The sequence below is a fragment of the Plasmodium brasilianum genome, chromosome 11 (genome assembly GCF_023973825.1).
Source record: "Plasmodium brasilianum strain Bolivian I chromosome 11, whole genome shotgun sequence".
Classification (NCBI taxonomy): Eukaryota; Apicomplexa; class Aconoidasida; order Haemosporida; family Plasmodiidae; genus Plasmodium; species Plasmodium brasilianum.
Window position 1 is genome coordinate 240,001 of NC_090124.1, and position 26,429 is coordinate 266,429.

At 27.7% G+C, this 26,429-nt stretch overlaps 7 protein-coding genes across 7 annotated transcripts in view; 2 read left to right on the plus strand and 5 right to left on the minus strand.

Annotated features, from left to right (window-relative positions):
• MKS88_003519 (uncharacterized protein) overlaps positions 1-3,009 on the plus strand; it is a gene marked incomplete at both ends in the record, with an annotated part of 3,660 nt that extends 651 nt beyond the window's left edge. The window contains 4 exons of the mRNA XM_067216618.1: positions 1-654; positions 2,422-2,604; positions 2,726-2,752; positions 2,897-3,009. The exon at positions 1-654 is cut by the window's left edge and continues 109 nt beyond it. Of these exons, the coding sequence (XP_067072334.1) occupies positions 1-654; positions 2,422-2,604; positions 2,726-2,752; positions 2,897-3,009 (977 nt within the window). The remainder of the gene's footprint in view (positions 655-2,421; positions 2,605-2,725; positions 2,753-2,896) is intronic.
• A 572-nt stretch (positions 3,010-3,581) lies between these two features.
• Positions 3,582-5,036, minus strand: MKS88_003520 (uncharacterized protein; the record flags this gene model as incomplete). Its single annotated transcript, XM_067216619.1, has 3 exons — positions 3,582-4,315; positions 4,660-4,673; positions 5,026-5,036. The coding sequence occupies 3 exons, from the start codon at positions 5,034-5,036 to the stop codon at positions 3,582-3,584; spliced, it is 759 nt and encodes a 252-aa protein (XP_067072335.1).
• A 1,232-nt stretch (positions 5,037-6,268) lies between these two features.
• Positions 6,269-9,514, minus strand: MKS88_003521 (secreted ookinete protein; the record flags this gene model as incomplete). The annotated part of the gene is made up of 1 exon (XM_067216620.1): positions 6,269-9,514. The coding sequence occupies one exon, from the start codon at positions 9,512-9,514 to the stop codon at positions 6,269-6,271; it is 3,246 nt and encodes a 1,081-aa protein (XP_067072336.1).
• A 1,661-nt stretch (positions 9,515-11,175) lies between these two features.
• On the minus strand, positions 11,176-15,105 carry MKS88_003522 (alanine--tRNA ligase; the record flags this gene model as incomplete). Its single annotated transcript, XM_067216621.1, has 1 exon — positions 11,176-15,105. The coding sequence occupies one exon, from the start codon at positions 15,103-15,105 to the stop codon at positions 11,176-11,178; it is 3,930 nt and encodes a 1,309-aa protein (XP_067072337.1).
• A 1,615-nt stretch (positions 15,106-16,720) lies between these two features.
• On the plus strand, positions 16,721-17,881 carry MKS88_003523 (ribosome biogenesis protein MRT4; the record flags this gene model as incomplete). Its single annotated transcript, XM_067216622.1, has 3 exons — positions 16,721-16,923; positions 17,078-17,168; positions 17,504-17,881. 3 exons carry the CDS (start codon positions 16,721-16,723, stop codon positions 17,879-17,881), a joined length of 672 nt encoding a protein of 223 aa, XP_067072338.1.
• A 692-nt stretch (positions 17,882-18,573) lies between these two features.
• On the minus strand, positions 18,574-19,956 carry MKS88_003524 (NADH-cytochrome b5 reductase; the record flags this gene model as incomplete). The annotated part of the gene is made up of 2 exons (XM_067216623.1): positions 18,574-18,845; positions 19,152-19,956. The coding sequence occupies 2 exons, from the start codon at positions 19,954-19,956 to the stop codon at positions 18,574-18,576; spliced, it is 1,077 nt and encodes a 358-aa protein (XP_067072339.1).
• A 2,335-nt stretch (positions 19,957-22,291) lies between these two features.
• Positions 22,292-25,600, minus strand: MKS88_003525 (uncharacterized protein; the record flags this gene model as incomplete). The annotated part of the gene is made up of 1 exon (XM_067216625.1): positions 22,292-25,600. The coding sequence occupies one exon, from the start codon at positions 25,598-25,600 to the stop codon at positions 22,292-22,294; it is 3,309 nt and encodes a 1,102-aa protein (XP_067072340.1).
• Between the last annotated feature and the right edge of the window lie 829 nt (positions 25,601-26,429).

Here is a 26,429-nt window from a genome sequence, read left to right on the forward strand (position 1 = left end):
GTGTTGAAGCAGTTGACCCAGTTTATCAAACGAATATGTTAGAAGAATTAAAAAAAACAGGAAGACATGAAATGGTTGTTGGTTGGTATCACTCACATCCCGGTTTTGGTTGTTGGCTATCGGGAACAGATGTAAATACACAGAAAAGTTTTGAACAATTAAACCCAAGAACTATTGGTGTTGTGGTTGACCCAATTCAGTCAGTTAAAGGTAAAGTTGTTATTGATTGTTTTCGATTAATTAATCCTCATATTTTAATGTTAGGACAAGAGCCAAGACAAACAACATCAAATATTGGCTACCTAACCAAACCAACATTAACTGCTTTAGTACATGGGCTAAACAGAAATTACTATTCCATTGTTATCAATTATAGAAAAAACGAATTAGAAAAAAATATGCTCTTAAATTTACATAAAGATATTTGGGCGAAGCCTTTAAAATTAACTGAATTTAATGAACAGAAAAAAAATACAAGTGAAACGTTAGATAGCATTAAAAAATTAACGAAATTATATAATAAAAATTTACTTAATGAAATGAAAAAAACCAATGAAGAAATTCTTTTAGAAAATATAGGAAAAATAGACGCAAAAAAAAGGATTCAAAACTGTGTTGAAACGTTATTAAATGATTCTATTCTTACATGCATCGGTACGTACACTATTTAAAAAATGAAAATTCAATGGCACCCTTAATTTTTTTTTTTTTTTTCTTAATATAATTGGTGTATTATGATGTCATTACGCCATAACTAATATAAAGCGAACACGGAAACACATGTGCATATATGTATGCATATATGCATACATATGTCCATACATATGTCCATACATATGTCCATACATATGTTAATACATATGTTAATACATATATTTATATATCACATATTCACGTAATTCATTTTTGGTCTGCAAATTTTTTCCTTTTAGGTACAATGGCTAACACCCTATTTTTTTAAGAACCTTGGTTTTTACGCTTTATGCATATGTATATATTTATACATATATTCCCGTATATACACATATGTACACGTATTTACACACATATACACATATGTACACGTATTTACACACATATACACATATATACACGTACTTACACGTGTTTACACATATATACACACGTACGTGGGTTTATGTACCCGAGCTGAAAGGGACTAAATTTTTTTTTTTTTTTTTTTTTGTAAATAATAGATAAGCATGCACATATAATAAAAAAGAAAAATGATATACAAATTAAAATATTTATTTTTTCCTTTAACAAGTTAATTTTTGTTTTTTTACAAATTATAATAAAGCAGTGTAACGTTGTTTGTTCCATATACACTCCACTTCGCCATTTGCTCAAACCGAATGCAGCATTTTTGTTCATATATGCAAACCAGTAAAAGGACTAAATAATACACAAGGTCACACGTGATAATATTTCTTATTATAACACTTTGAAAACTATTAATCATTAAATTTAAAAAAATGTGATTCTTGATATATTTTTTAAAAAACGTGCATAAATTATGAGTATTCTTCTTTCACTGTATATATATATATATAATTTTATATATAGGCGAACACGCCCATGTATATTAGATATGTGCGCAAATGCACATTTCTCCTTCAAAAATTATAATCACAAGAAATTTTGTATTTTTCAACTATATGCTTCTTCAACTTCATTTTTTTTTTTTCCCTCATAAAACTCCCCTATATACACCAAAAAGATAATATGAACAAAATAAAATTAAGATATAATTAAGTTTCGTCTAATTTTTTTAAAAATAATGAAACATTTTAGAATTACTAAGTTTTATTTTCGTTTAATTGGTAAATTGCTATTATGTTATTAATTTTCTTTTCTTTTCTTTTCTTTTTTTTTTTTTTTATTTTTTTTATTTTTTTTTGTAGTTATTTTTTTTAATGTTTAACATTCCCTAACATACAAGGAGAAAACCCGAAATGAAATTAAATGTTCAACTTTTTTAAAAAATAATGATAAATTTTTTTTTTTTTCCCTTGATCTTTTTGTTCTTTAAGATCTGATTACTCATGTCCTTTGTCCTTAAATTGATCAAAATATATAATTCTATAAAGCACCAAAGGGTTTTTTTGCTTAATAAAAAGTGCACAAATATATCTTTTCACTTTTACCATAAAGCACAAAACGATAATACTAGCGTATTACACATATATATATGTGTGTGTATGCCCTATAACTTCCCTTTTTTTTAAACTTCTTTCTTTTTTTCACATATTTTATTACCCTTTTTTTGTCCAAAGCAATGTTTAAAAACATTTTTTTATGTTTTTCCTTTTTGCTCTTTTCACAACTAAATTGTATGTTAATAACTTATAAAGTAAATATCACCCTAATTAGAAAATTAATCTTTAAATTATTATATGTACATTTTATTTTCCATTTCAGATATATTATGCGATTACCGAAAATGCTCAAGCGTCACTAGTGATGAAGAAGTCTTATCTTATTGTAAGAACGAGTCAGAATGTTATATCAAGAATGTAGGTAATTCTGAATATTCATCTATTTCCTGCTTATGCAAAAAATATATGGAAGACTACTTTTTTGCTGGACCTGATTGCTCGATAAGTAAATTCTGATTACACGTTTTTGTAAAAATTAACTGTATAATAGACTCATAATATTTTCTTATATCCATTCCTTCTTTTTATCCATCTTTTCATCTCCTTTTATTTTTTATTTTATACAGGGATTCCCTATCACTATAAAACCATGAGTACGAATCAAATGCGCCCATGGCACAATGGAATTATTATATTTAAGGTTTTTATTTATCCATCTACCTGTCTATATGTCTGTCTATTTGTTTACTTATTTTTTTTTTTTTTTTTATTTACCCCCACCCCACACACATTAACAGAATATAACGAAGTTCTTAATACTAGCTGGATAGAGGACTTATTTAAAATAAATACATGGAAAAATGAAGAAAATAGAGTGGGTAAAATTTGTGTCAACCCCCAATGCACTTAAAATTTTATAAATTATTTTCCCCTTTTATATATTTTAATTTTCTCCGTAAAAAGAAGAAAAAAAAAAAAAATGATGATGATCAAAAAAAATATTGTTAAAATGAAGAATACTTGAAAATATTGAATCTTAAAAAAATATATTAAAAGGTAGAATACATGAACTGAATCTTAAAGTAGGCTATAAGTAAATACAACTCATGGACAAAAATAAACAAATGCTATATAAAATATTTTACCAAGTTAAAATTAAAGAAGGCGCTAACATATTAGGCACATGCATTTTATATATATTAAGTGAAGAATATATGAAGAATATATAAAGAACATATGAAAAACATATGAATAACAAACTTGCCATTTTTATTATATTTAAAATTAACTCTGTATTTAAAAAGGATAAATTATTATACGTTAAAATGGATAATCGTATTTTCGTGAAATGACGAATTATGCGGGAAAAATTTGCATACGTTGATTAGTTATATATAAATGTATACATATATATATATATATATATATTATATCACATAAACTTGCGAATGTAGGCATGCATGTAAATATGTATGTACGTATCTATTCGTCTGTCAGCTCTTCTTGAAGGATCTGCTCGTACTCGAGCAACAATTTATTTTTTATACCTTTTGCCACCTTCATATATTCCTTTTGAGCTGGCTTTAGTAACACATCCAAGTCTTCATTAATCATTGCATAAATATTTTTTTTGTTTTCATGAATGTTTTTGAATACCTTATTTTCATACTCATAAAATTCATCTATCTTTCTTTCTTCTTCAGCAATACTTGGAATATCTTCTTCATTAATATAGTCTATATGTTGAACTCCATTTTCCTTTTTAACTCTATCGGTTATATCTTTTAATATATTCAGTTGTTTTAATACTGTTTTACTGGTATCACTGTTCAGGTTTTCAGTTTCCCCTTTCTCACCAACTTTTACTACTTCATTGTCATCATCACTTTCGTCATCTCTTTCGTCATAATATTCTTCATCATCCTCTTCATCATCCTCTTCATCATCAACTTCCTTATCACCTTCATATTCTTTGACTCTACTTTTCACACTTAAAAATGCTGCATCACCTAACGATTTATCTGTGTGTATCTCCTTTTCCATAGTTCTTCCTTCTGTATTCTGTAGATTACCACGATAATATGCTTTCTTACATTTTTTACCTGAACAAGCAATATCTATACTTGCGTTAGTAACAACCTCAATTTTTTTCTTCCCACCATTTTCATCATCTTTTTCCTTTTCAACCTTTTCCCATTTCGTATATTTTCTCCTCGCTATTACAACGTGAAGAAATAAAAGAAATAAAATATATGTTATGTACCCTTTCATCCTTTAAAAATAATAAAAAAAAAAAAAAAAAAGTAAAATAAAAAAATGTCTCCAAAAATATAAACACAATGGTTTAAACCAGTTTAAGAAGAATATTAAAAATAAAAAAAAGCATTTAATATCGTACTATTACGCAAATAAGGTGTTAATACAAACAGAGTAATAGAAATGCAGTGTGTGTATTTTTCGCAATATAGTGCTAATACTACAAAAAGGATAAACAAACGAACAAACAAATAAAAAAACATATAAATAAAGTGCACAAATAAAAGAACAACATATAACAAACCATTAAAAAGTTGTCTACAAAAATAAAGTTCAGGGAGACATTGTGCAAATGGCGTGTACATTATAAGACAAAATACACAGCATGAAAAATACACAAAAAAGGGAAAATTCAAACGTTTATTTTTCTTCAGCACATATATATATATATATATATATATATATATATATGTATGTATATTTGATTTCAGTATTAGAGGAAAAAATCGTGTACTTTTTTTAAAAAGCTCCTTGCATCGTTGTCAAAGCGGATAGCATTAAAGACATCTCATATTTATTCTATATTTTTTTTTTTTTTTTGTGATAAAAAATAAAAAGATGCTTTCATTTTTTTAGCTGTATTAAAAAAAAAAAAAAAAAAAATTTTTACCTGAACAACATTATTTTGCAACATAGTTGTACATAATTTTTCTCTTTTTTTTTTTTTTTTTTTTTTGCAGCTAGCTAAATAACGGAAATATAGTAATGTTCTTTATAATGACAAGTGAACTAAAATTTAATATATGAAACTTTTAAATCTATAAAAAATAACGTGTCAACCCTTATAAATATGAGGAAAACTTAAAAGTCAAAAAAAGTTCAAATTAGTATAAATATTATTCATTGTTATTATAAAAATATACCATTATTGTAATATTCAAACATTAAATTCATTCAATTGATGAAAGCTATAAAAATGTCGCATCAATCTTTATCAAATTAGACAAGTACAAAAAAATACTATGTAGAAAATAAGAATGCTCGTAAATATATTTCGACATAGACCCATAAAAATATGGACCATATTTTTCAAATTCTTTTTAATTACATATAATCTATTAATTCAAAATTATAGTTAACAACTGTACACTACAACTTTGATTTTAATACATTCATTAATAATTGTTCTTTTTCTGAATTTTTTATTATGTGCATTTTTTCCTTTTACTTACTCTAATTCTTCTATTTATTTCTTCTCTTTTTTTCTTTTTTTTTTTTTTTTTTCCTACCTTAATTCCAATGTCATAGAATGATGTGTAAAACAAAAACCAAAAAAAAAAAAAAGGAAAAATGAAGTTATAATTTGTAATTTTAAAAGTTGTTAGATTTATGAAATAGTAATAACATCAGAAAGCATGTATATTTCGCTCAAGTGTCATATAAATTATTTCCATAAAAAATAAGAATCAGCCATGGTGTAAAGAAATTTAAAGCAAATAAGCTACTAAAGGAAAGGCAATAAAACAAACAAATGAGTAGTGAACGAATAACGAATGAATAACAAATATGCAGAGATATAACCAAACTGAAGAGATTAAAGATAGGTTTAACAACGAAGTGAAAAAACGAATAAGCATAATATGCTAAAATAAAATATGTATCAAGCACAAAAAAATGAAAAATATAACGATTCGTAAATTAAAAACTTTAATTATAAGCAAATTTTAGAATCAGGTACAAGATACCTAAAACATCAAGATGTTAAATGAAGTTGTTTTTCCATTTTCTTTAAAAAGGAATATTAAAAGAATAGTCCTTGTACATACATTTGTATCACGAATGTTCAGCATAAATGTCCAGAACAAATGGGATGTTAAAAGAAGCCGTTTTATGGATAACACATAAAGATGGATTTATTTTTTCCCCTGTTCATTAATTTTTTCAAACTCATCAAATTGTTCAATTATTTTATTGTCTGAAGGAGCGGGATTTTTTAATTCTTCTTTTATTTTTCTTTCCATTCTTTTCAATTTTTTGAATTCTTTATTAATTTTCTTTATTTCATGTTTTATTTCCTTTTTATTTAAATTGGTTTCATTTGAATCATCAGACATACTTAACAAAGAACTTTTGTCCGTAGAAACTTTTTTCCCTAAAGGACCTATAGATTTTACTCTTGAAGCAGAATCATTTTTTTTTAAGGATTTTTTTTTATTATTTAGATCCTTATTAAATTCATTATTCTTTTCATTTATTGTTCTTGCTGTTTTACTTGTCACACCTTCGATAGACTTTTTCATTTCCTTTACGCCTTTATCAATGCCATTTGTAAAATTATTCTTGGTCTTATTGATTCCATCAGTTACACCATTTATGACCTTATTAGTAGCACTTGTTACATTATTCTTGGCCTTATCAATTCCGTTTGTCACACTATTCTTGACCTTATCAGTGCCACTTGACACATTATTCTTTACTTTATCAATTCCGTTTGTCAAACTATTCTTGACCTTATCAGTGCTCTCTTTGGCCGATTTCACAGCTTTGTCAATAACGCTTTTCCCTTTTTCTTTAATTTTATCAGCTCCTTTATTTGCTTTCTTTTTAGATTTATCAATGACTTTTTTGGTACCACTTTTTAGTTTACCAGTGTCATTCTTCAATCTGCCCTTAAACTTATCAGAGCTTTTTCTGGCTGCTTTCACAGCTTTGTCAGCAATATGTTCTCCTTTCTTTTTTATTATGTAAGATCCTTTTTTTGCCTTTATTTTAGTTTTATTCATAGCATTTTTTGCACTCTTTTTAATTGCATTCTTACTATCTTCAACTACTTCCAGTGCTTTATTAGCATATTTTTTCCCTTTTTCTTTAACCTTATAGGCACCCTTTTTTGCTTTTTTATATTTATCAATACTCTTTTTTGTTACTTTCTTAATTTTATCTATAAATTTATTACCTTTTTTTGATAATTTATCCAAATTAAACTTTTTATTTATAGATCTTGATACTTTATTTGTTGCTGAGTCTATCAGATTATTAGTCCCTTTTTTCACCAAACTACTTAACAAGTTTTTTACTCCTGATAATTCACCATCATCATTTTCCTCATCGTTTTCAACATAATCCTCGTATTCATCGTCGTTTTCGTCATAATCCTCATATTCATCGTCGTTTTCGTCATAATCCTCATATTCATCGTCGTTTTCGTCATAATCCTCATATTCATCGTCGTTTTCGTCGTAGCTTTCATATTTATTTTCTACGTCATCCTCGTCGTAGTCCTCGTGTTCATCGTCGTTCTCGTCGTAATCCTCATATTCATTATCGTCTTCTACATTTTCTTCATCATCTTCATAGTCTTCATCCTCCATATAATCCATATCATTCTCATCGATATAATCCCCCGCATCATCATTATCATCGTCCGGCATTTCATCATTCTTCGCTCCACTTAACACTTGCGTAAAGGATGCTGTATCTTCTAAGTGGCCTTTATTTGTTTGTAGATGTGATAAGTCTAATGCTTCATCTCCATTACTATACAATTTATCACCATGAGCAATAGTACCACTATCATTACTTATGTTTTGTGACACCTTAAGGTTTGATTCACTCATTGGTAAATTTGAAGTATTATAAAAAGAATTTTCATAACCTGAATTTTGTACTTCTGTTTTTTCCTTTTTTTCATTCTCGTACCAGGTTTCTCTGCCAATATTAAAATTCTCATTGACCATATATTTTAAACCAACTGAATAATCATCAGCAAATATTTGGTTCTGTAAAATTGCTTTAAAAAAAAGAGTACATTTTCCGTTATCATCAATATTTTCCACAGAATTATCATTCGACGTCCCTCTTGGTGAATAGTTGAAGGTATGGTTTTTAATGTCTACCTCTTTGTTCGCGCTTCTTACTTCTTCTGCCTCTGTGTCTATTTGTGCCTTTGCTTCTTCTGATTCTGCTTCCCCTACTTTATCCGGGAAAAATGATTCCAGCACATTATCCCTCTTCAATAAATCATAGCAATAAAATACTTGTCTAACGGAAGATATGAAAAGATCATCCATGTTATTTTCTAAAATTTTATTATAACTTTCTTCATGTTTTTTATCTTGTAATAAATATATTACCTTTTTCTTCATCATAAACGAATTATTCAAATTTTCTAATAATTCATAAAGGGGAGCATTGTGCATGCTGGAGTTATCTTTCCGCATGTTCCCATTTCCTTCTGACTGTTCATACATTATTAACTTCTCTTTTTCATCTACTAATTTGTTCTTAAGGGACTTATGTATATTTAATACATGACTTATACTATCTATGTAATTAATTATATCATCAATAGTTTCAATATATTCTGAATAATTACTATATAAAATGGGACTACTATTCGTTAACTGTACATTCGATATAATAGACTCAGCTGATTCCATTTGTTTATCCAACTTTCTGTATTCCTTATCCAAGATCGATTCAGTATTACTAATTTTTTCATCTTTAGGTAAAAAGGAAATGTAATCTAAAGTTTTATCTAACCCTTTAAATAATTCACTCTTGTTATTTTCATTTAATTTTTCTAAATTTAAATTAAAAGTATACCTCATATAACAATAAGTTGTGAATCTACCTTTTGAATTCTTCTGATAAACTTTACGTACCATATGAATATCATTTTCTGTAGATTCTTCAGATGAAATAACTTTCATATTATTTCCATCTTCTCTGTAATTTTCTTGTTCGCCCTGAATATCATTTTGTGTTTCTCCACTATCGTCTTCAGTATTATCAACATTAGCATCTGCATTAACATCCTCATTAACGTCCGTTTCATCATCACTCAAATGTCCTAAACTTATATCTTCTTTTTTTTTCTGTACATCATTTATACCTTTTAATTTGTCTATTTCCTGTACGATTAGGGCTCTTTCAAGAACATTCTCTTTTATTTTTTCAAATGTTTTAATTTTTATTTTTTTCCCATTTTGAATAATAATCTTTTCTTTTTTTAAATGCTCATTTGATAATAGTAAATCTTTATCTACTAACTCTATTTTTAAATTAATTTTTTTATCGTGAAGCTGTCCACGATAAAGAACTGGAAAACAAACAGACAGACAACAAAAAAAAGTGGCTAACAGTTTGAATTTTCCCATAGTAACTTCTCACTATTTGGTAATAAAAATAAAGAGAAAAAATAAAGCAAAACACATAAAAAGTGCGAAATACACAAAATATACAAAATAGGCAAAATATACAAAATAGGCAAAATAAAACAAAACAAAGCAAAAACAAAATCAAAAACAAAATAATACTGTAAGTATGATTATACTTAATACTTCACAGTTAATTTAAAGTTAACACATGTATATATACCCACATGTGTTGTACAACTGAGTCTCAATATTGTAACATCACAACCGATAGGAAGTTCTTCGGTCTAATTGTGTCTTTTTATAATCTTTTAAATGAATCAGAGAATTTTTTTCCTTTTTTTTTTTTTTTTTTATTGAAAAAAAATATATAAATGTTTTTCTTTTTTTTATTTTACTTTATTTTATATTTTAAATAATATATTTATTTTTTAATAAGGTACATAATATTATCATTGTATGATCTTTTTTTTTTTTTTTATATTTTTCCTTTGACAACTACTAAAAATAAAGCGACAAAATAGTAGCTAGTTCTTTTCTTTACCTGACCAGTTCATAACAAGTTACTTTTTTTTTGTATTATTTTTGGAAGAATGGCTATTATTTCTACATTATTTCACGAAAAGGACAAAAAATACATGAACGGTACAGAATATAATTTGGGCATAAGACATTTTGGCTATAAATAAATAAATATAGATATATATATATATATATCTATATTTTTTTTTTTTTTTTTCTTATTTATCCTGTTAGAATTACAACATCGTCTACACACGTCAAAATAAAGCCGCTTTTCAACATCCATTTTGCGTATCATTCTTCAATACTGTAATATTTTTTTATAAATTAAAAAAAACTTAAAGAGCTTTTTTACTTTTACGATTTTATACTTCTGTAAAGGGATGCTTAATATTTATTGTAACCAAATTTGGCAAAGTTTTCCTTTGAATATTTTTGCACATAATACGAAAGATAAATCGCGTATTCCAGAGAAAACAAAAAAATAAAAAATAAAAAATTACAAATCAGCATCTATTTCATGTGACATACTCAATTTTAAAGGATATACAAAAAATAGATTTTTCACTTAGTTCATTATCAATACAATACGCAATACTTCGTGATATTAAAATAACAATTCAGTTGAACATAATGTCCAAAATACATGTATATGTATTATAATAAAAAATAGATCGATGAGCATATGAAATAATTTATTATTCCTCACGTAATGTTAGTACACAAATTTAAACTACGCTAAATGAAAACATTGCTCCAAAATATATCAAACATTTGCAGCTTCATCCACTTATCAAAATTGCATATTTTCCATATCGTCATGTCGCGTTGAGTGAATACCCGCGGTGATATTTGTACAGGAAGAGGGATATATGAAAAAAAAAGCACACACACAGACACAAAGAGGCCAAAACTAATACACATTATAATAATACAACAATATTTAGCCTCCACTGTAACATATATATATATATATATGTGTATATGTGTGCATACGCACATGATGCGTACAAGGGAACACAAACATGACTTCACTATGCAAAATGAAAAGTTGTTTCAAGCTAAAAGTCACTACATTTAAATGGATATAGCAAATTACATAGGAAAACGAAATTAATGTAAATTTGTCCATTAATTAAAATCTAATGATACTTCTTTATCTCTTGCTCTACGACTTTTTTCAAAAACATTCCTTTATCTTTATCTGTTGATCCAAAAGCTTTATTTTTGCTTCCCCCTGAATGGCCCTCTACGGATTTCATTATTTGCATCATAAAAAGATCTGCTTGTATATTTTTATTTCTTAAAGAATCCTTTACTTCAAAAACGCAATATGTATTACTCTTATCCACAATAATAAAAAAGTAACTTAAATATTTATTCGTTTTACAGTAAGATTGAACTATTTTTTCTAAAACTTTTTGGTTTCCATTTAAATCATCAAAAAATTTTATATCTAATAACATATCATTTTTTTTTTCTAAAGCATATGCTTTTCCAATACCCATTGCCTTATTGAATAATTCCTTTTGCATGTTTTTTGTTTTTTCAATAATATTCTTTTCAATTTTTTCTAATTCTTGTAGTATGCAATTTTTTTTAATATATGGTAAAAATTTATCTTCTTTTAAAATTCTCTTACAATTTTGTACATCCGTTAATTTCCCTTCATTTGGGTTTTCAAAAATATGTTTATATTTCACATATATGTCATTAAATTTTTTTTCAATTTCATCTGCCTTTTTATTCGTCACTGCACTAATCCTGTATATACCTTTTCCTATGCTCTCCTCAGACGTGATGATAAATTTTTTTATATATTTTGTATTAGCTATATGTGTACCTCCACACAATTCTATTGAACATAGATAAGAATAATTTACATCTAAATTATGTAATATTTTATTTACATCATTGTCTATGAATACTACATTAACCTTATCTGCGTAATCTTCTTCAAAGATAGCTCGAATGCCTTTTATCTTCTTGCTCTCTGTTAAATTCATAGTCTCAACTGAAACCTTCAATTCTTGGTTTATTAAATCGTTAATTTCTTTTTCAATTTTGCTTATTAATTCATTGTTTATATTTTCGAAGAAAGAAAAATCAAATCTAAGTTTTTCATCATCTACTAGAGAACCCTTTTGATCGCACTTAAATATAGTGGAATCCGAATTATTGGTTTCATTTTGGTTATATACCTTCCCATTGATAGTATTATACTGCCCATTAGAACATTCCGTTGTATGACTGTTAGAAGTATCGTTTTCATTATTCATAACTTTACCATTTAATTTATCTTCACTGGTGAGTCCATTTTTTTTATTTACATATTCACTTAGAACTTTTCTTATCATAAAATTCAACAAATGTGTAGCTGTGTGGTTACAAGCGACAAGTTTTCTCCTTTCAAAATCTACAACTGTTTGTACTAAATCGTTTTTTTTAATATTCCCTTGTAATAACATTCCAATATGTAGTACATAATCCCCCATTTTCTGAACATTTAAAACTTCAAATTTCATTTGATCCTCATTTTGAATAAACCCGGTGTCATATATCTGACCTCCATTTTCGTAATAAAAATTTGTTTCTCTCAAAATTAGGGCATATTTTTTTTTATCCTCCTTTGTGAATGATATATTATTTAAAAAGTTTGACCCATCATAAATAATTTGCACACATGTGTTCAACTTAAAATCATTCTTTTCTTCATTGTTGTTCCAGATGTATTTATGATGATCTACAGTCGGACAAATGTCATATCTATTTTTCAATTCATGTGCTTTTTCAACTGGTAAATCAAAAAATTTCGTCATTTTAAAATTATTAGTGTCCGATATTAACTGATGCTTTTTGAATAACTCATTAAATTCTTCAATGTTTAATTTGACGTTCATTTCTTCACACATCATTTCTATTAAGTCCACGGGGAACCCGTACGAAGTGTACAGATCGAAAGCGTCCTTCCCGCTGAACAGAGCTCTACCAGAACCACTATCCCTACTGAGAATATCATTAACATCATTAACCCCTGCTTTTACGCTACTAACGCTGTTTGTGCTTCTTTGTCCCTTCCTCACCATTTTGTAGAACTGGTCCATCCCCTTCTCCAAAGTTTTATTAAACAGAACTTCCTCCTGCATAATAACACTTTTAATGTAATCTATCTTTTCCTTATTCTTCAAATCTTTAAAGCAGTTTCCAAGTATAACACATACCGAATCAACTAACTTGTAAAACCATAACACATTGCTTTTAATCTTGAATACCTGCTTTCCTACTCTTACTGCTCTTCTTATAATTCGACGAATAACATAATTCCTCCCTTCATTACTCGGTAGGCAACCATCATTAATTGCTATAGTAACACATCTTATATGATCACTAATAACTCTATATGCATAATCTACTCTATCTTGATCCTCTTCATTAATTCTCCCTTTATAATCAGGGAGATAATTAAAAATATCTTTTATTTGTTTAAAAATGGGTTGAAAAAGATCAGTATCATAATTACTATCCACATTTTGCAAAATGGATGTAATTCTTTCTAACCCCATACCTGTATCAATACATGGAAAAGGTAACTTGTTCATATTTTTTTTTTCATCTTTATTATATTGCATAAAAACAATATTCCAAATTTCTAAAACACTAGGATCATCTTTATTAACTAAATTAGATGCATCTCTATTCCCTATTCTATCATAATGTATTTCTGAACAAGGACCACATGGACCTGTTTCTGCCATTTCCCAAAAATTTTCTTTCATACCAAATGGTAAGATACGTTTCTCATCTATATATTTACACCATATTTTTTTGGTTTCTATATCTTCAGGACAACTAGCCAAATCTTTGTCACCTCCAAAATAAGTAACATATAATCTATTCGAATCAATTTTATAAATGTTTGTTAATAAATCCCATGCATATTCTATACTTTCTTCTTTAAAATAATCACCAAAACTCCAATTACCTAACATTTCAAAAAACGTATGATGATATACATCTTTACCCACATCATCCAAATCGTTATGTTTTCCACCTGCTCTTATACATTTCTGTGTATCTACAGCTCTTTTCAATTTTCCTAAATCACTATTCTTATCTATATTACCTAAAAATATTTTTTTAAATTGATTCATTCCTGCATTTGTAAATAATAATGTGTTGTCATTGTATGGTATCACAGATGCACTCTCTACTACTGTATGATCCTTTTTTTTAAAATAGTTTATAAAACTGCTTCTTACCTCTTCCGAGCTCATATAACTGTTTCTTCTTTTCTGTACTCCATTATTTTGATTATTATTTCCTTTTATTTGCTTTACATGATTAATACTGACATTCGCCATATCGATCGGGTGCCCCCCTTCCTCAGCGCACCACCTCTTCTCGCATTCTCCTCTGCAATTATTCATTATCTGAACTTTGGCTAAGCCGTTTTCGCTTTTTTCTCTTTTTGCTATCTCTGCTTCTTTATTCTCTAACGTGCACTCCACTCCCACACGATGCTCACTAGTGCTGCTTTCGCCGCTTCTGGTACTACTGTCGCTTCTTCGGATTTCGCTTCCTCTGCTACAACCGCACAAGTTGACAAAACCGAAGCTGCTCCAACTCACTAATTTGTTCTTCTTTATCCAACCAACGGTTTGCACTTTCTCCCTTATGCAGCTAAGAAACATGCAACAACTTAATGTCCTTCTATTCTTTTTTCTTTTTATTAAATGAAACTTCGTACATTGAACCTTAAAAAAGATTTTTCTGTTCAATGCGTTTTCTTTATCACTCTTTCCAATGAAAAATGGAACAACCTTCACTTTTTTTTTTTTTTTTTTTTTTTTTTTTTTTTCTTTTATTAAATTTCTCTTCCCCTTTCTTACACAATTCCTAACAGATGGCGATTCAAATTTTATGCCCCTACTACTTCTACCATTACCTACTGCTAACAGTTTATTTTCCGTCCTCAATATTTGTGGGCTTATGATGTGGCAAATTCCAACGCTACCTTTTTGGTGTATACTTAATAATAAATATAAAAAAGTAAACGGAAAAAAAAGAATCATATATTTCGTTGGCACGGAGAATGCTTAGTCCGTTTCATGCGCGCACAGTATGGACGAGAGTATATACAAAAATATATGTACTACACAGGTACAAGTACTTCATACAAAATGCGCATTACAACTGAGAATAATCCTGAACGCTTAAGAATAAATTACATACGCTATCTGAATAATCAACGAAATACACACTTAACTTAGAGAACAATATGTGTCAAAAAACATAATAATAAAAGAAAAGAAAATATAAGGATTGCAAAAAGGAAGAATTATAAACACTCGTAGTACAGCACCTTATACTGCGAAGTTTATAAAATATACGTGGCTTCAGAATTAATTTATACAAACTGTAAATATTCCGATAAAAAAAAAAAAAAAAAATTAAATTAAAATTAAAATTAAAATTAATACATAAATGCATAAATACATAAGTTTATAAATAAATAAGTAGCTTATACTCATATTTGTATAGAGTCACCCGAATTTGTCAGTATACACAAAAATGAAACGTAAAAAATGAAGGGAAAATACTGTAAGCCAAAATTATTATTATATTGCATTAAAAATGAAATATATATAATATCCTCAATAATACTTTACATAAGTAATTATACTTCACTAAAAGGTTATACTATTTTCTGTTCTTATAAACTTCTCTTTTTTTTTTAGAAAAATTAAGCTTTTGCTCATGTTGAAGGTACATACACGTTTAAATATATTTACGTACATGTACATATTAATATACTCAGGTATATGTATGCGTGTACAAATATATCTATATATACATATATATATATATATAAACATACGTATTATGCATATTGTACACTCATTGGTACACTAGCCCTGGGTCGCCACGTTTAAAAGCACTGCAGTGCCAGCATAAAGAAAAAAATCGTTTAATGCTGAAAAAAGAAAAATCTTAAGTACATATAGATATGTTCTTTTGTGCTTTAATCGGCCATAAAACATACGTTATTATTTCGCGTATAAACATATATATGCATTACATACATGTAAGAAAACACATACATACATATATATGCACAAATAATGGGCTTTGCAAAAATAAATAAAGTAAGCACAACACAGTACGAAGCAAAAAGGGACAAAGGTTAAAATAAAAATGCACAAAAATAAAAAGAGAACAGTATTTTCAAATTAAATTTAAGCGTACCTATGAACGCCAATATATTTAAGTATGTTCGTAAATATACATGCCTGCTGCCAAAAAGGCATATTTTAAGCCCAAACAGTTAAAAGCAGTTACAAGCGGTTTCACCCAGCCTCAGCTCCCATATGTAAGTAGTATATGTTTAGTACTTTTTTACGTGCCTTTTAATTTATATGGCACGATAATTTTTCGTTTTTTGTCGCATTTCTTCTATGTTTTAATTTTAATTAATAAAAAGTAAAAAAATATAATAAAACAAAAGTAAAAAAATATAATAAAACAAAAGTAAAAAAATATAATTAAATAAAAGAAAAAAAATATAATTAAATAAAAGAAAAAAAAGAAATAAAATAGAATAAAGTAAAAAGAACTAAAATAGAATAGAATAAAAAGAAATAGAATAGAATAAAAAGATATAGAATAGAATAAAATAAAATAAAGAAAATGCCAAAGTCAAAGAGAAATGTAACTATATCGTTAACCAAAGTAAAGAAGAAGCTAAATAAAAAAGAGATAAAGGACCGTAAGATAGCTGAATTGAAAAAACTGATTGAAATTCCAAATATTTACATTTATGCCCTAGATATAAGAACCTACTCAAACAACAACTTGAAAAAGGCCATTGAGTATTTTAAGCCCAACGGAAAGTAAGAAGGAAAAGCGGAAAAAATAAAGAAAAAAAAAAAAAAAAAAAGAAGAAAAAAAGAAGAAAAAAAAAGAAAAAATACACACATATATGCACTTTGCAAATACATTGATGACAATCCCATTCAGATAAAACAACTATTTTTTAAAATGCAGATTTTTCATCGGAAAAAATAAATTAATGAAACTTGCCCTTGGTACAAATGAAAATAGTGAAGTGAAACCAAATATTTTTAAGATATCAGAGGTATGTTAACATTTTTTTTGAAAAATATTATACATTTTGTAATTTATTTATATAAATTATTGCGTATTAATCCATTTGCATATTATTTAGTTGTCTTACATTTTATGCAAATGATATATATTTGCTTATTCTTTTTTTTTTTTAACATATTCACCATCATTTGTTTAGTACTTTACCCTCTTTAAAAGGGGAGTTTCAATTGATATATAGTACTAATACTACTAATAATATAATATATAGTGATAATACAGTATAGTAGTAATATATTACAGTGCAATCATATTATTATATAGTAACAGTGTACACATGGCACTCATTCATGTCTTATGCCGCAGCTTCTATATGGAAACAGGGTCCTCTTAGTGACTAAGGATATACCTTTAAAGGTAATAAAATTTTTCAACGAGTTTCAACCAGAGGAGTATATTAAACATGGGAATATATCAACAAAAAATGTTACACTGAAATGTGGTGAAGTATTAAATGTACCTGTATCTATGCAGAAGGATTTACAAAAAAGAAAAGTAAATTTTGATATTGTTGATCAGAAAATTATTTTAAGGGAAAATAAAATATTAGCAGAAAAAGATAAATTAGTTAGTATAGAAAATTCTAAACTGTTAAGAATGCTAAATATGAAAATAGCCAAATTTGATATTACTGTTTTGGGTTATTGGCACTTGAACAATTTTTTGTCCTTAATGCAAAAGTAGGGTTATTCTTGCGTACCATGCGTGTATGCCCTTCTTGTTTCCCTTAAATTCGAAAAGTTCACAATGTTTTTATGCGCCAAATTATTTACTCATGTGTACACCTACCTATAGGTTCATATGTGCACCTACCCATTGGTTCATGTGTGCACCTACCCATTGGTTCATGTGTGCACCTACCTATTTGCTCATTTATGTCCCTGTTCATTACTTTTTTATGTACTTTTTTTTTTTTTTTTTTGCCAATTCTTTTACGTATTTTATACAAATAAGGCTTCAAAACGAAATGCTCGAACACAAGCTTTTTTACTATGCACACATGTGCATATTTGCTTTAAAAAGGTTTAAACATATACTCACTTATGTAAAAATAACAAAGACAAAAATGTATATTTAGTAGACAAATAATGCATGTATGTAATAATACTATTTTCAAAAAATGGCGAAATCCCACGATTTTTTTGGGCACGTTTTTTGGGGGAAAGCAGACAAAAAAAAAGACTCAGCACTGTGGGTATATGCACCTGCTTATGTAAGTGCTTACCTACGACCCTGCTCACTTATATACGTTCTTAATGCCCACCTGTGAACACATTGCCAATAGCCCAATCATACAAAAGGCAGTCTGTAGACAGTTCTTCACATATATTATTTAATACATCCCCACGAATTTGCGTACATTCTCCAACTACTCTTCATAATGTTATAATATTTTCCATTTTTATTTGATCCTTCAATATTTTTTTAAGAAAAGTAGTCATCGGCGGTGGCCCACACAATAGAATCAGTGTGTCATCCTTGTTAATATGTTGGTCTAGTTTTTCATATTTCAATACATACTTTTTTAATAATTCATTATTTATGTATCCCACATTTTCAAACATCCCTTTTGTTTTGCTGTCTAAGCATTCGTCTACGCTGTACACTATTTTGAAATTTTCAAAGGCTTTATCATATTCATCAAAAACTGTTAAGGAGGAAAGGAAAATATACGTGCAAATGTTCACATATGTACTTAAATGTGCCCACATATATATGCACATGTACAGCATTAATTTTCTGGATGAAAATACACAAACTCTACAGTGTGTAAATATGCTTTTGTGGGTAAATGCATCCCCATTAGACACATTCCTATGGATACGTTACATATATACAGCATATTGGGTACAAGAAAAAAATGCAAAAAAATTGGCCAAAAATTGACTAATAATATATACAAATGAACGGTTAACTGAACGACTTGGACAATTCCAACGAAATGCAAAATTACCTGGTTTTAGCAGAATTTCCTCCTCGTTCCTATTTGCGTAGATAAAAGTTATGTAAGGGGGGTATTGTTCTTTCTTTTCGGTCCCCTTGGTTAGAAGTAAATGATTTATTAATCGAAAAAAAGGAGTCATGCCAGTACCTCCTGCAATCATAACAATATGTTTTTTTATTTTTACTACTTTAGATAGATAAGAAAATTCATTATTTCCTTTATATTCTAATAAGCCAAAAGGACCAGCAATTTCTATTTCATCCTTATAATGCAATTTATTTAGTTGTATGCTCATTTTACCACCATCTATATAATTCTTGTTTTGATTATATATACGAATAATAAAATGAACATGTTTATTCTTTTTATCTATATAAACAGGTGTATAACTTCTAAATATTTCTTTTAAATCTTTTTCTTTATCTTCATTATTATTCCATTGTCCCTTTATTTTGCCATCTATATTTACCCCCTTAAATTTTATATGTTTACATATGCCAAGGCCAAAATAATCATACTCATAAGGATATGAAAAAATGAATATCTTCACTGTGTTTGTTAATGTTATTATTTTTTGCAGCATCAACGAATGACTTTTCCCATCTAAAAAATATTTCCTAGCAATATCTTTTTTACTCCCTTCATCTAACTCCTCATATTTATGCTTCCTTGAATATATGAGGAATAATTTTTTTGTCTTATCCTCTTTATTCTTTGCAAAAAAATAAAAGGACGTCAGGGACAGCAGAAAAATTACTACAGCCACAAGGTTTGCGGTGATAAGGGAAAAGCTTGCGCTCAGTGCATTTTTCATTATCTAATTACTTGGTTATTATTTATTTTGTTCTTTATTTCGTTTTGGTGTACTATGCTTTGTTGTATTTTGCTTGCCTTATTTGTTTTGCTTTATTTTGCGTTGTCCCAATTCGTTTCGGATTAATTTATTATATATATATATATATGTATGTACGTATGTATGTATGTATGTATGCATGTATGTATGTATGTATGTATGCATGTATGTATGTATGCATGTATGTATGTATGTATGTATGCATGTATGTATGTATGCATGTATGTATGTATGTATGCATGTATGTATGTATGCATGTATGATGTAGTATGCATGTATATATGTATGCATGTATGTACGCGTTTATATGTACGGATGTGTATGCATGCTCATAAAATATCCATTTATATATATTTTTTTTTTTTTTTTTTTTTTTTGGAAACAGATTAGTTTTAATTGTAAAAAACGGTCTCAATTATCCACAAATTAGCAATCGGTACAATTCGAACAAATGGCGAAAAGGTTCGTTTGCAAAACGGTTAATAGAGCACAAACATAAGCGTATATGCGCTTACACTCACATGCGCAAGTGTACATGTATCCTCTTGTACCTGGATATTATTTTACGTTCACAATACTTTCCTATTTACCTTTTTTAATATTTTTTTTATTAACACAACACAATTTATAGGAAGAAAAATTCTCTTCAATTTTTAATTACTTTTCTACTTCTCAAGAGAAGAGACATTTTTTCTTAATTTTTTGTTAATCATAGAAAAGATCATTTATTACAAAATGGTATTACACAATTGAAGGGAAAAAAAAAAAAAAAAAAAAAATACTATAATTTGTGAACAAACATGTATACATACGTACGTACATATGTATGTACCCAATATATTTTCCCGCTTATATTTTAAATAAATAAAATCATCTTTAATTAGCAGCCCTGCACTGCTGCTTCCTTTTTTTTTTTTTTTTTTTAATCCTGTTTTAAAATCTTACAGAAGTTTTGTGTGTCACTGGTATGTTCAGGTACCACATATATATATATATATATATACGTAAATTCACACACATATATATGTATATATATACCCGTACGTGGGCCTCTTTTCTAAGTGCTTTACTGTGCCAGTAGAAACGTTTCAAAGAAAAATCGAATTGACGACGTTGCAAGGAAGTAAATTATTCCAAGTTCACACATATTGTTTTAGAGTCATTTCTGCTCTTTCTACACTATGAAAAAGCATGAAAAAAAAAAAAAAAAAATAATACAAGATAATGCAAAATAATGCAACTTAGAATAACATAATATAACACAGAGTAATATAAATAAGTTCAAACTTCTTTAATTTTCAGCTATGATGTAGTGCAATACAATGAGATTTAAAAAAAAAAAAAAAGCTATTCATTTTTAACTTCCAATTTTTAATGATATATAATCTACTCTTGCTACTCCGTATCCTATATGAAATTTTATTAAGAGATGTTCATAACGTAATATTATATTTCGACATGTTTCAATCCTTTTCGTTCCTTTTCGTTATTTTTCCCAATTTTACGGTGTGCTCTTGCGCGTAGGCCTTTTCAGTGGTGATGATAATGCCACAAGAAATTAAAAATAAAAACTCAAAAAAATAAAGAAGATATTTCCCATTCTTCATGTTGATGAAAATGTATTTAACTAAGCATTTTTATTATTCATTTTATTTTGTTCTTTTTTATTTTATTCACTTAATTTTATGTACTTAATTTTATGTACTTAATTTTATTCACTTAATTTTATTCACTTAATTTTATTCAGTTTATTTTATTCATTTTTTTTCTATTCATTTTTTTTCTATTCATCTTATTTTATTCCTTTTTTATGCTATTCCTTTATTTTTTATTCCGTTTTTATGCTATTCCTTTATTTTTTATTCCTTTTTTATGCTATTCCTTTATTTTTTATTCCGTTTTTATGCTATTCCTTTATTTTTTATTCCTTTTTTATGCTATTTATTTTTTTTATACATATAGCAACAAAGCGGTACATTTTTTTTTTTCAAAAAATTACAACTTATTAACTGAATTGTCCACAAAACTCTTTTGGGCTCACCACCTATTTCTACCATTTCGTCTTTTCATACATGTAAGGAGCTTTACATTTGCTAATTTCGTTAATGGGATTTATATATATGTCATGTTAAATTGATTATTAAATCCTTGTATAGTTTCGTCTCATGAATAAAAACATCTAACTGTGTACAATTGGACACAAACGTATATGCATAATGTGTGTACGTATAATGTTTAAGTGTACACATAAGTAACTTTTCATTGAACATACTCTTCCAAAAAAACCTGCCACCTGCTATGCACACACTGCGCACTTCTTCAACACTTGCTCTATCCCTTCCCTTTCTTTCTTCCTTTTACGTGTTTTGTTTTTGGAGTTCTTTATAAAATCTGATATTACATTCATAAAATTTTTATCCTTTTCTTCTGCACCATCCAAATGGTCTCTCTTACCTTCCATTTCTGCTACACCTTTTTCCACACCATCTCCCTCGTGTTCCCTCCGCAAAAGGGTGGGGAGATCATTCTCCTTGCTCCTGCTTCTATCCGAGAGTATCTTCCCCCTTTTCCTTTTTTTCTTCTCCTTTTTGTGCTTCAATAAAGTATAGACTTCTGTCTGATCATAAATTTTTCCTCCATCATCTTCATATTCTTTTTCCAAGTCAAATGACTCATTTTTGGTAACATCCTTCGAAGCAGGTGCATCAGATTGGGAATCCTCATCTCCCATCTGATCTTTCTTCATATCTTCTCGAACATACGACTCCTTATTTTGATAATCCCCTATACTTTCCTTTTCCTTTGGTATTAAAATGTCTTCAAACAGTTTTTTTGCTTTCGTATATTTATTATTACATGTATTATTTATTATCTTATTTTTCTTATACTCCTTAAGTTTCATAAAATTTCTAATGTAACTATTATAAACATTTATATCATTTTCAACCAACTGATCTAGTATCCTTTTTTTAATATTATTATTGCCTAACTTAAAAAAAGTTACAACTATATGTGCCCCAATGTAATTAGTAGCAATATGTTTATATTCATTTTTAAATAATAAAAGAAAATGTCTTAGATGCTTTTCATTTATTAAATTAAATGTATGAGCAATTTTTTCACAAAGATGTGATAAAATTTTATCACAACTAAAATACAACAAGATGTTTCCTCGTAATTCTGTATTTCTTCGAACGAATGGTTTGCCTTTTTTTTTTTCTTTTTCATTTTGCATTTTCCCATTGCATTTATTTTCTTTCCTTGGATCGTTGTAGTTGTTCCAACTCCAAGAGTTACTTCCACTAACTCCATTATGAACATGTTCAGTATTATTACAATTCTCAATTTTACTCTCCTTCCCAATTTGGTATTGCTTATTATTTTCATTATAACCATCGCCATTGTTATCATTATTATAACCATCATTATTATTATCATCCTTGTTACTTAACGAAAACGTATGAGCAAATTTTTTGTATCTTTCTATATCCTCTTTCCTCGGTTTATTATTACTAACTATTTTAAAAAAATTACAAAAGTGCTTAAAAGAGTTTATTAAAGGCACAATGCATTCCTTTGGAAAAGATAGAAGATGAGATAATATATTATACCCGTATATATCAATTTTTAAATAATTATAAAAATTATAATTATTCAAGTTTATATTATCATCGTTTTCAAAATTATCATGGATAATTTCATTTCCCTTTTTATCATCCATTTTATCGATTTTCTTCCTACCTACGTCAGCCTCTACCTTCTTCTCATTCTTAAAAACGTTACGAATGCAGGGGTGCAGGTCCTCGTACCTGCACATGCACAATATGCATATCCATAGAAATTTGGCACCACTGCTACTACCACTGATCCCGTTATTACCATTCACGTTGCTATCAACACCTCTACCCACGATGCCATCAATGCTTCCACTCACCCCGCTCTCAACAGTGCTGAGTAAGCCACCCACGTTGAACCCCCTTATCAGCGAGTTAAACAACAGCTTGCAGTTCCTCTTGTAGTACTGCGCTAAATCAAACAAACCCTTCAACACGTTAAACTTTCTCCGCTTTATAACCATATCAATATCCACATTTTTTATTAATAAGTCAAACATTTCTTCAGTAATGTAATCACAGTTCAAATAATTGTACATGACCAAATTCGAATAAGCATTATCACATATTAAACTATTTATATTTTTAATAATGTAAATATTAAAAACATAAAAAATATGTTCATGATTAATTTTTAAAAGCTTTTCTACCATTATACTAGGTCCATCCAATTTTATTAAAATATCTAGCACCTGTTTTAATGGGCATATATCAAAGCCACAACAATTTTCACATGCTTTACTCATATAATATTTTTTCGTCCTTTCTATTACTAATATTTCACTTAATAAGTTACTACATTCTACATTCTTATCCTTTATCAACTCAAATAAGGTACCTAATGCTGGAACAGAGTAAGTGTTATATAATAAAGGTGATATCAAATACTGACTCTTACTCTCATCTGAATATTTTTCATCGCTTTTTTCGTCCTTCCCTAATTTATTATTATTACCCTTATATATGTCATAAAATATATATTGATATAACAGATTTTTAAAATTCTGTGTTTCTTTTGGATTCATAATTTCGTCCGTAATTCGGTCAATAATCTTGTAGATATAACTATAAAACGTGCTACTAAGAGCAGAGGCACTATCAGTGTTGCTTCCATTGCAGCTACTGCTGCACCCCTTATCAATATACTTCAACTCCCTTTTTGAAATACTTTTTCTTGCTTTAGACTTCCTAAAGGTTATATTCGATATGTTAATACTTAGATAACCACCTAAGGAATATAAAAAGGACCTTAATACATGAGTACCGGACTTATCAAACATTAAGGTAAACATATTTTCAACTGTCCCATTACAAATTTCGTTAAAATGGGATGAAATGCTTACGTAATTTTTATTCCTTTTCTTAATTTCTTCTATATATATATCTTCATATTTATTAAAAAAAGGAAATACACATATCACTGTTTGCACAAAATGAGATGCATAACTGGAAATGGCCAAATATACAAAATTTCTCTTTATCACATGAAAAAAATTATTATAAATTTTTATACACTGAATGCTTATATCACTATTTTTCACATTTTTTTCATTATATTTTAATAAAAAAAAACAATAATAAATTAATTTTTCCATTATCTTAGAGCATTTCCTATTATTCATTAATTCCTCTACATTATTTTTTATTTCTTCTTTTATTTTTATTAAAATACTTATATCATCCTCTAAGTAGTACGAATATTCTAAATTTATGCTACCAAACGCTTTGTTACCTTTTTTTAAGTTCTCTTCTTTTAATTCATACACAAAATATTTTTCATACTTCTCATTTAAAATGTATGAAATATTGATAAGGTACTCACTAATCTCTTCCACACTGCTTGTCCTATTTTTTTCCTTATATTGTTTCTTGCTGTTATGATTACCATTTTTGTTATTGTGGCTAAACGTTTTGTTACCGCTGTTTTCCTCTTTGTTCCTATTAAAATACCTGAATGACTTGCTGTTCGTTCTGGCCTTAAACCCATTCATTTTTGAGTAGAATGGATCCACGTACATATATATTTATACGTATTTATGTATATATATATGCATACTTACCACATACAAGAATTATATATATATATATATAAGTATATATACATATACTTAAGTATGTACATAAAAGCGAATGAAGCCGCTCGGTTGATATAATTTTTCCCCTTTTCAAAAAAATGGAAATATTTTAAACAAAAAAAGGCAAAAGGGATTTAAATTATAGTTTTGCTAAAATTTTAAAAATTCAATCCAATTTTCTCGAAATAAAAAAAATATATTTTATTGAAAAATAATATTTTATTATATTATTAGTTCTTTTCTATATTGCATTACGGGAAAATACATTTTTTGTAAATTTTTTATTCAATTATTTTGTACTTAACATCGTTGTTTTTGGAGGTACATTAATATTGCTTCACAATTTTTTTTTTTTTTTTTTTTTATTTTGTTTTCCTTTTCCCTGCATTTTATTAATTATTTTTGTTGTTTAATTTTTACATGTTCCCACTAAGTTTTTACATTTTGGGATTGTAGTAAAACCGCATGTATATCTTTTTCACGTTAATTAAAAAACTCTTGAACGATTTGCTCCATTCATATTTTATTTTTGGAACAGTTAAGAATATACATGCATGTATTTATTCATATAATATACATTTATGTATATTTAGAGATACATATAACATAAATATATCCCAATAGCTGTATTTAAATATATATATATATATATAAGTGCATTTATGTACATCTGCATATGTGTAGGATGTACGTGAACTTTGTGAGAATTTCTTTCCTTTACAACCTGTTGGAATTAAAGATTGCG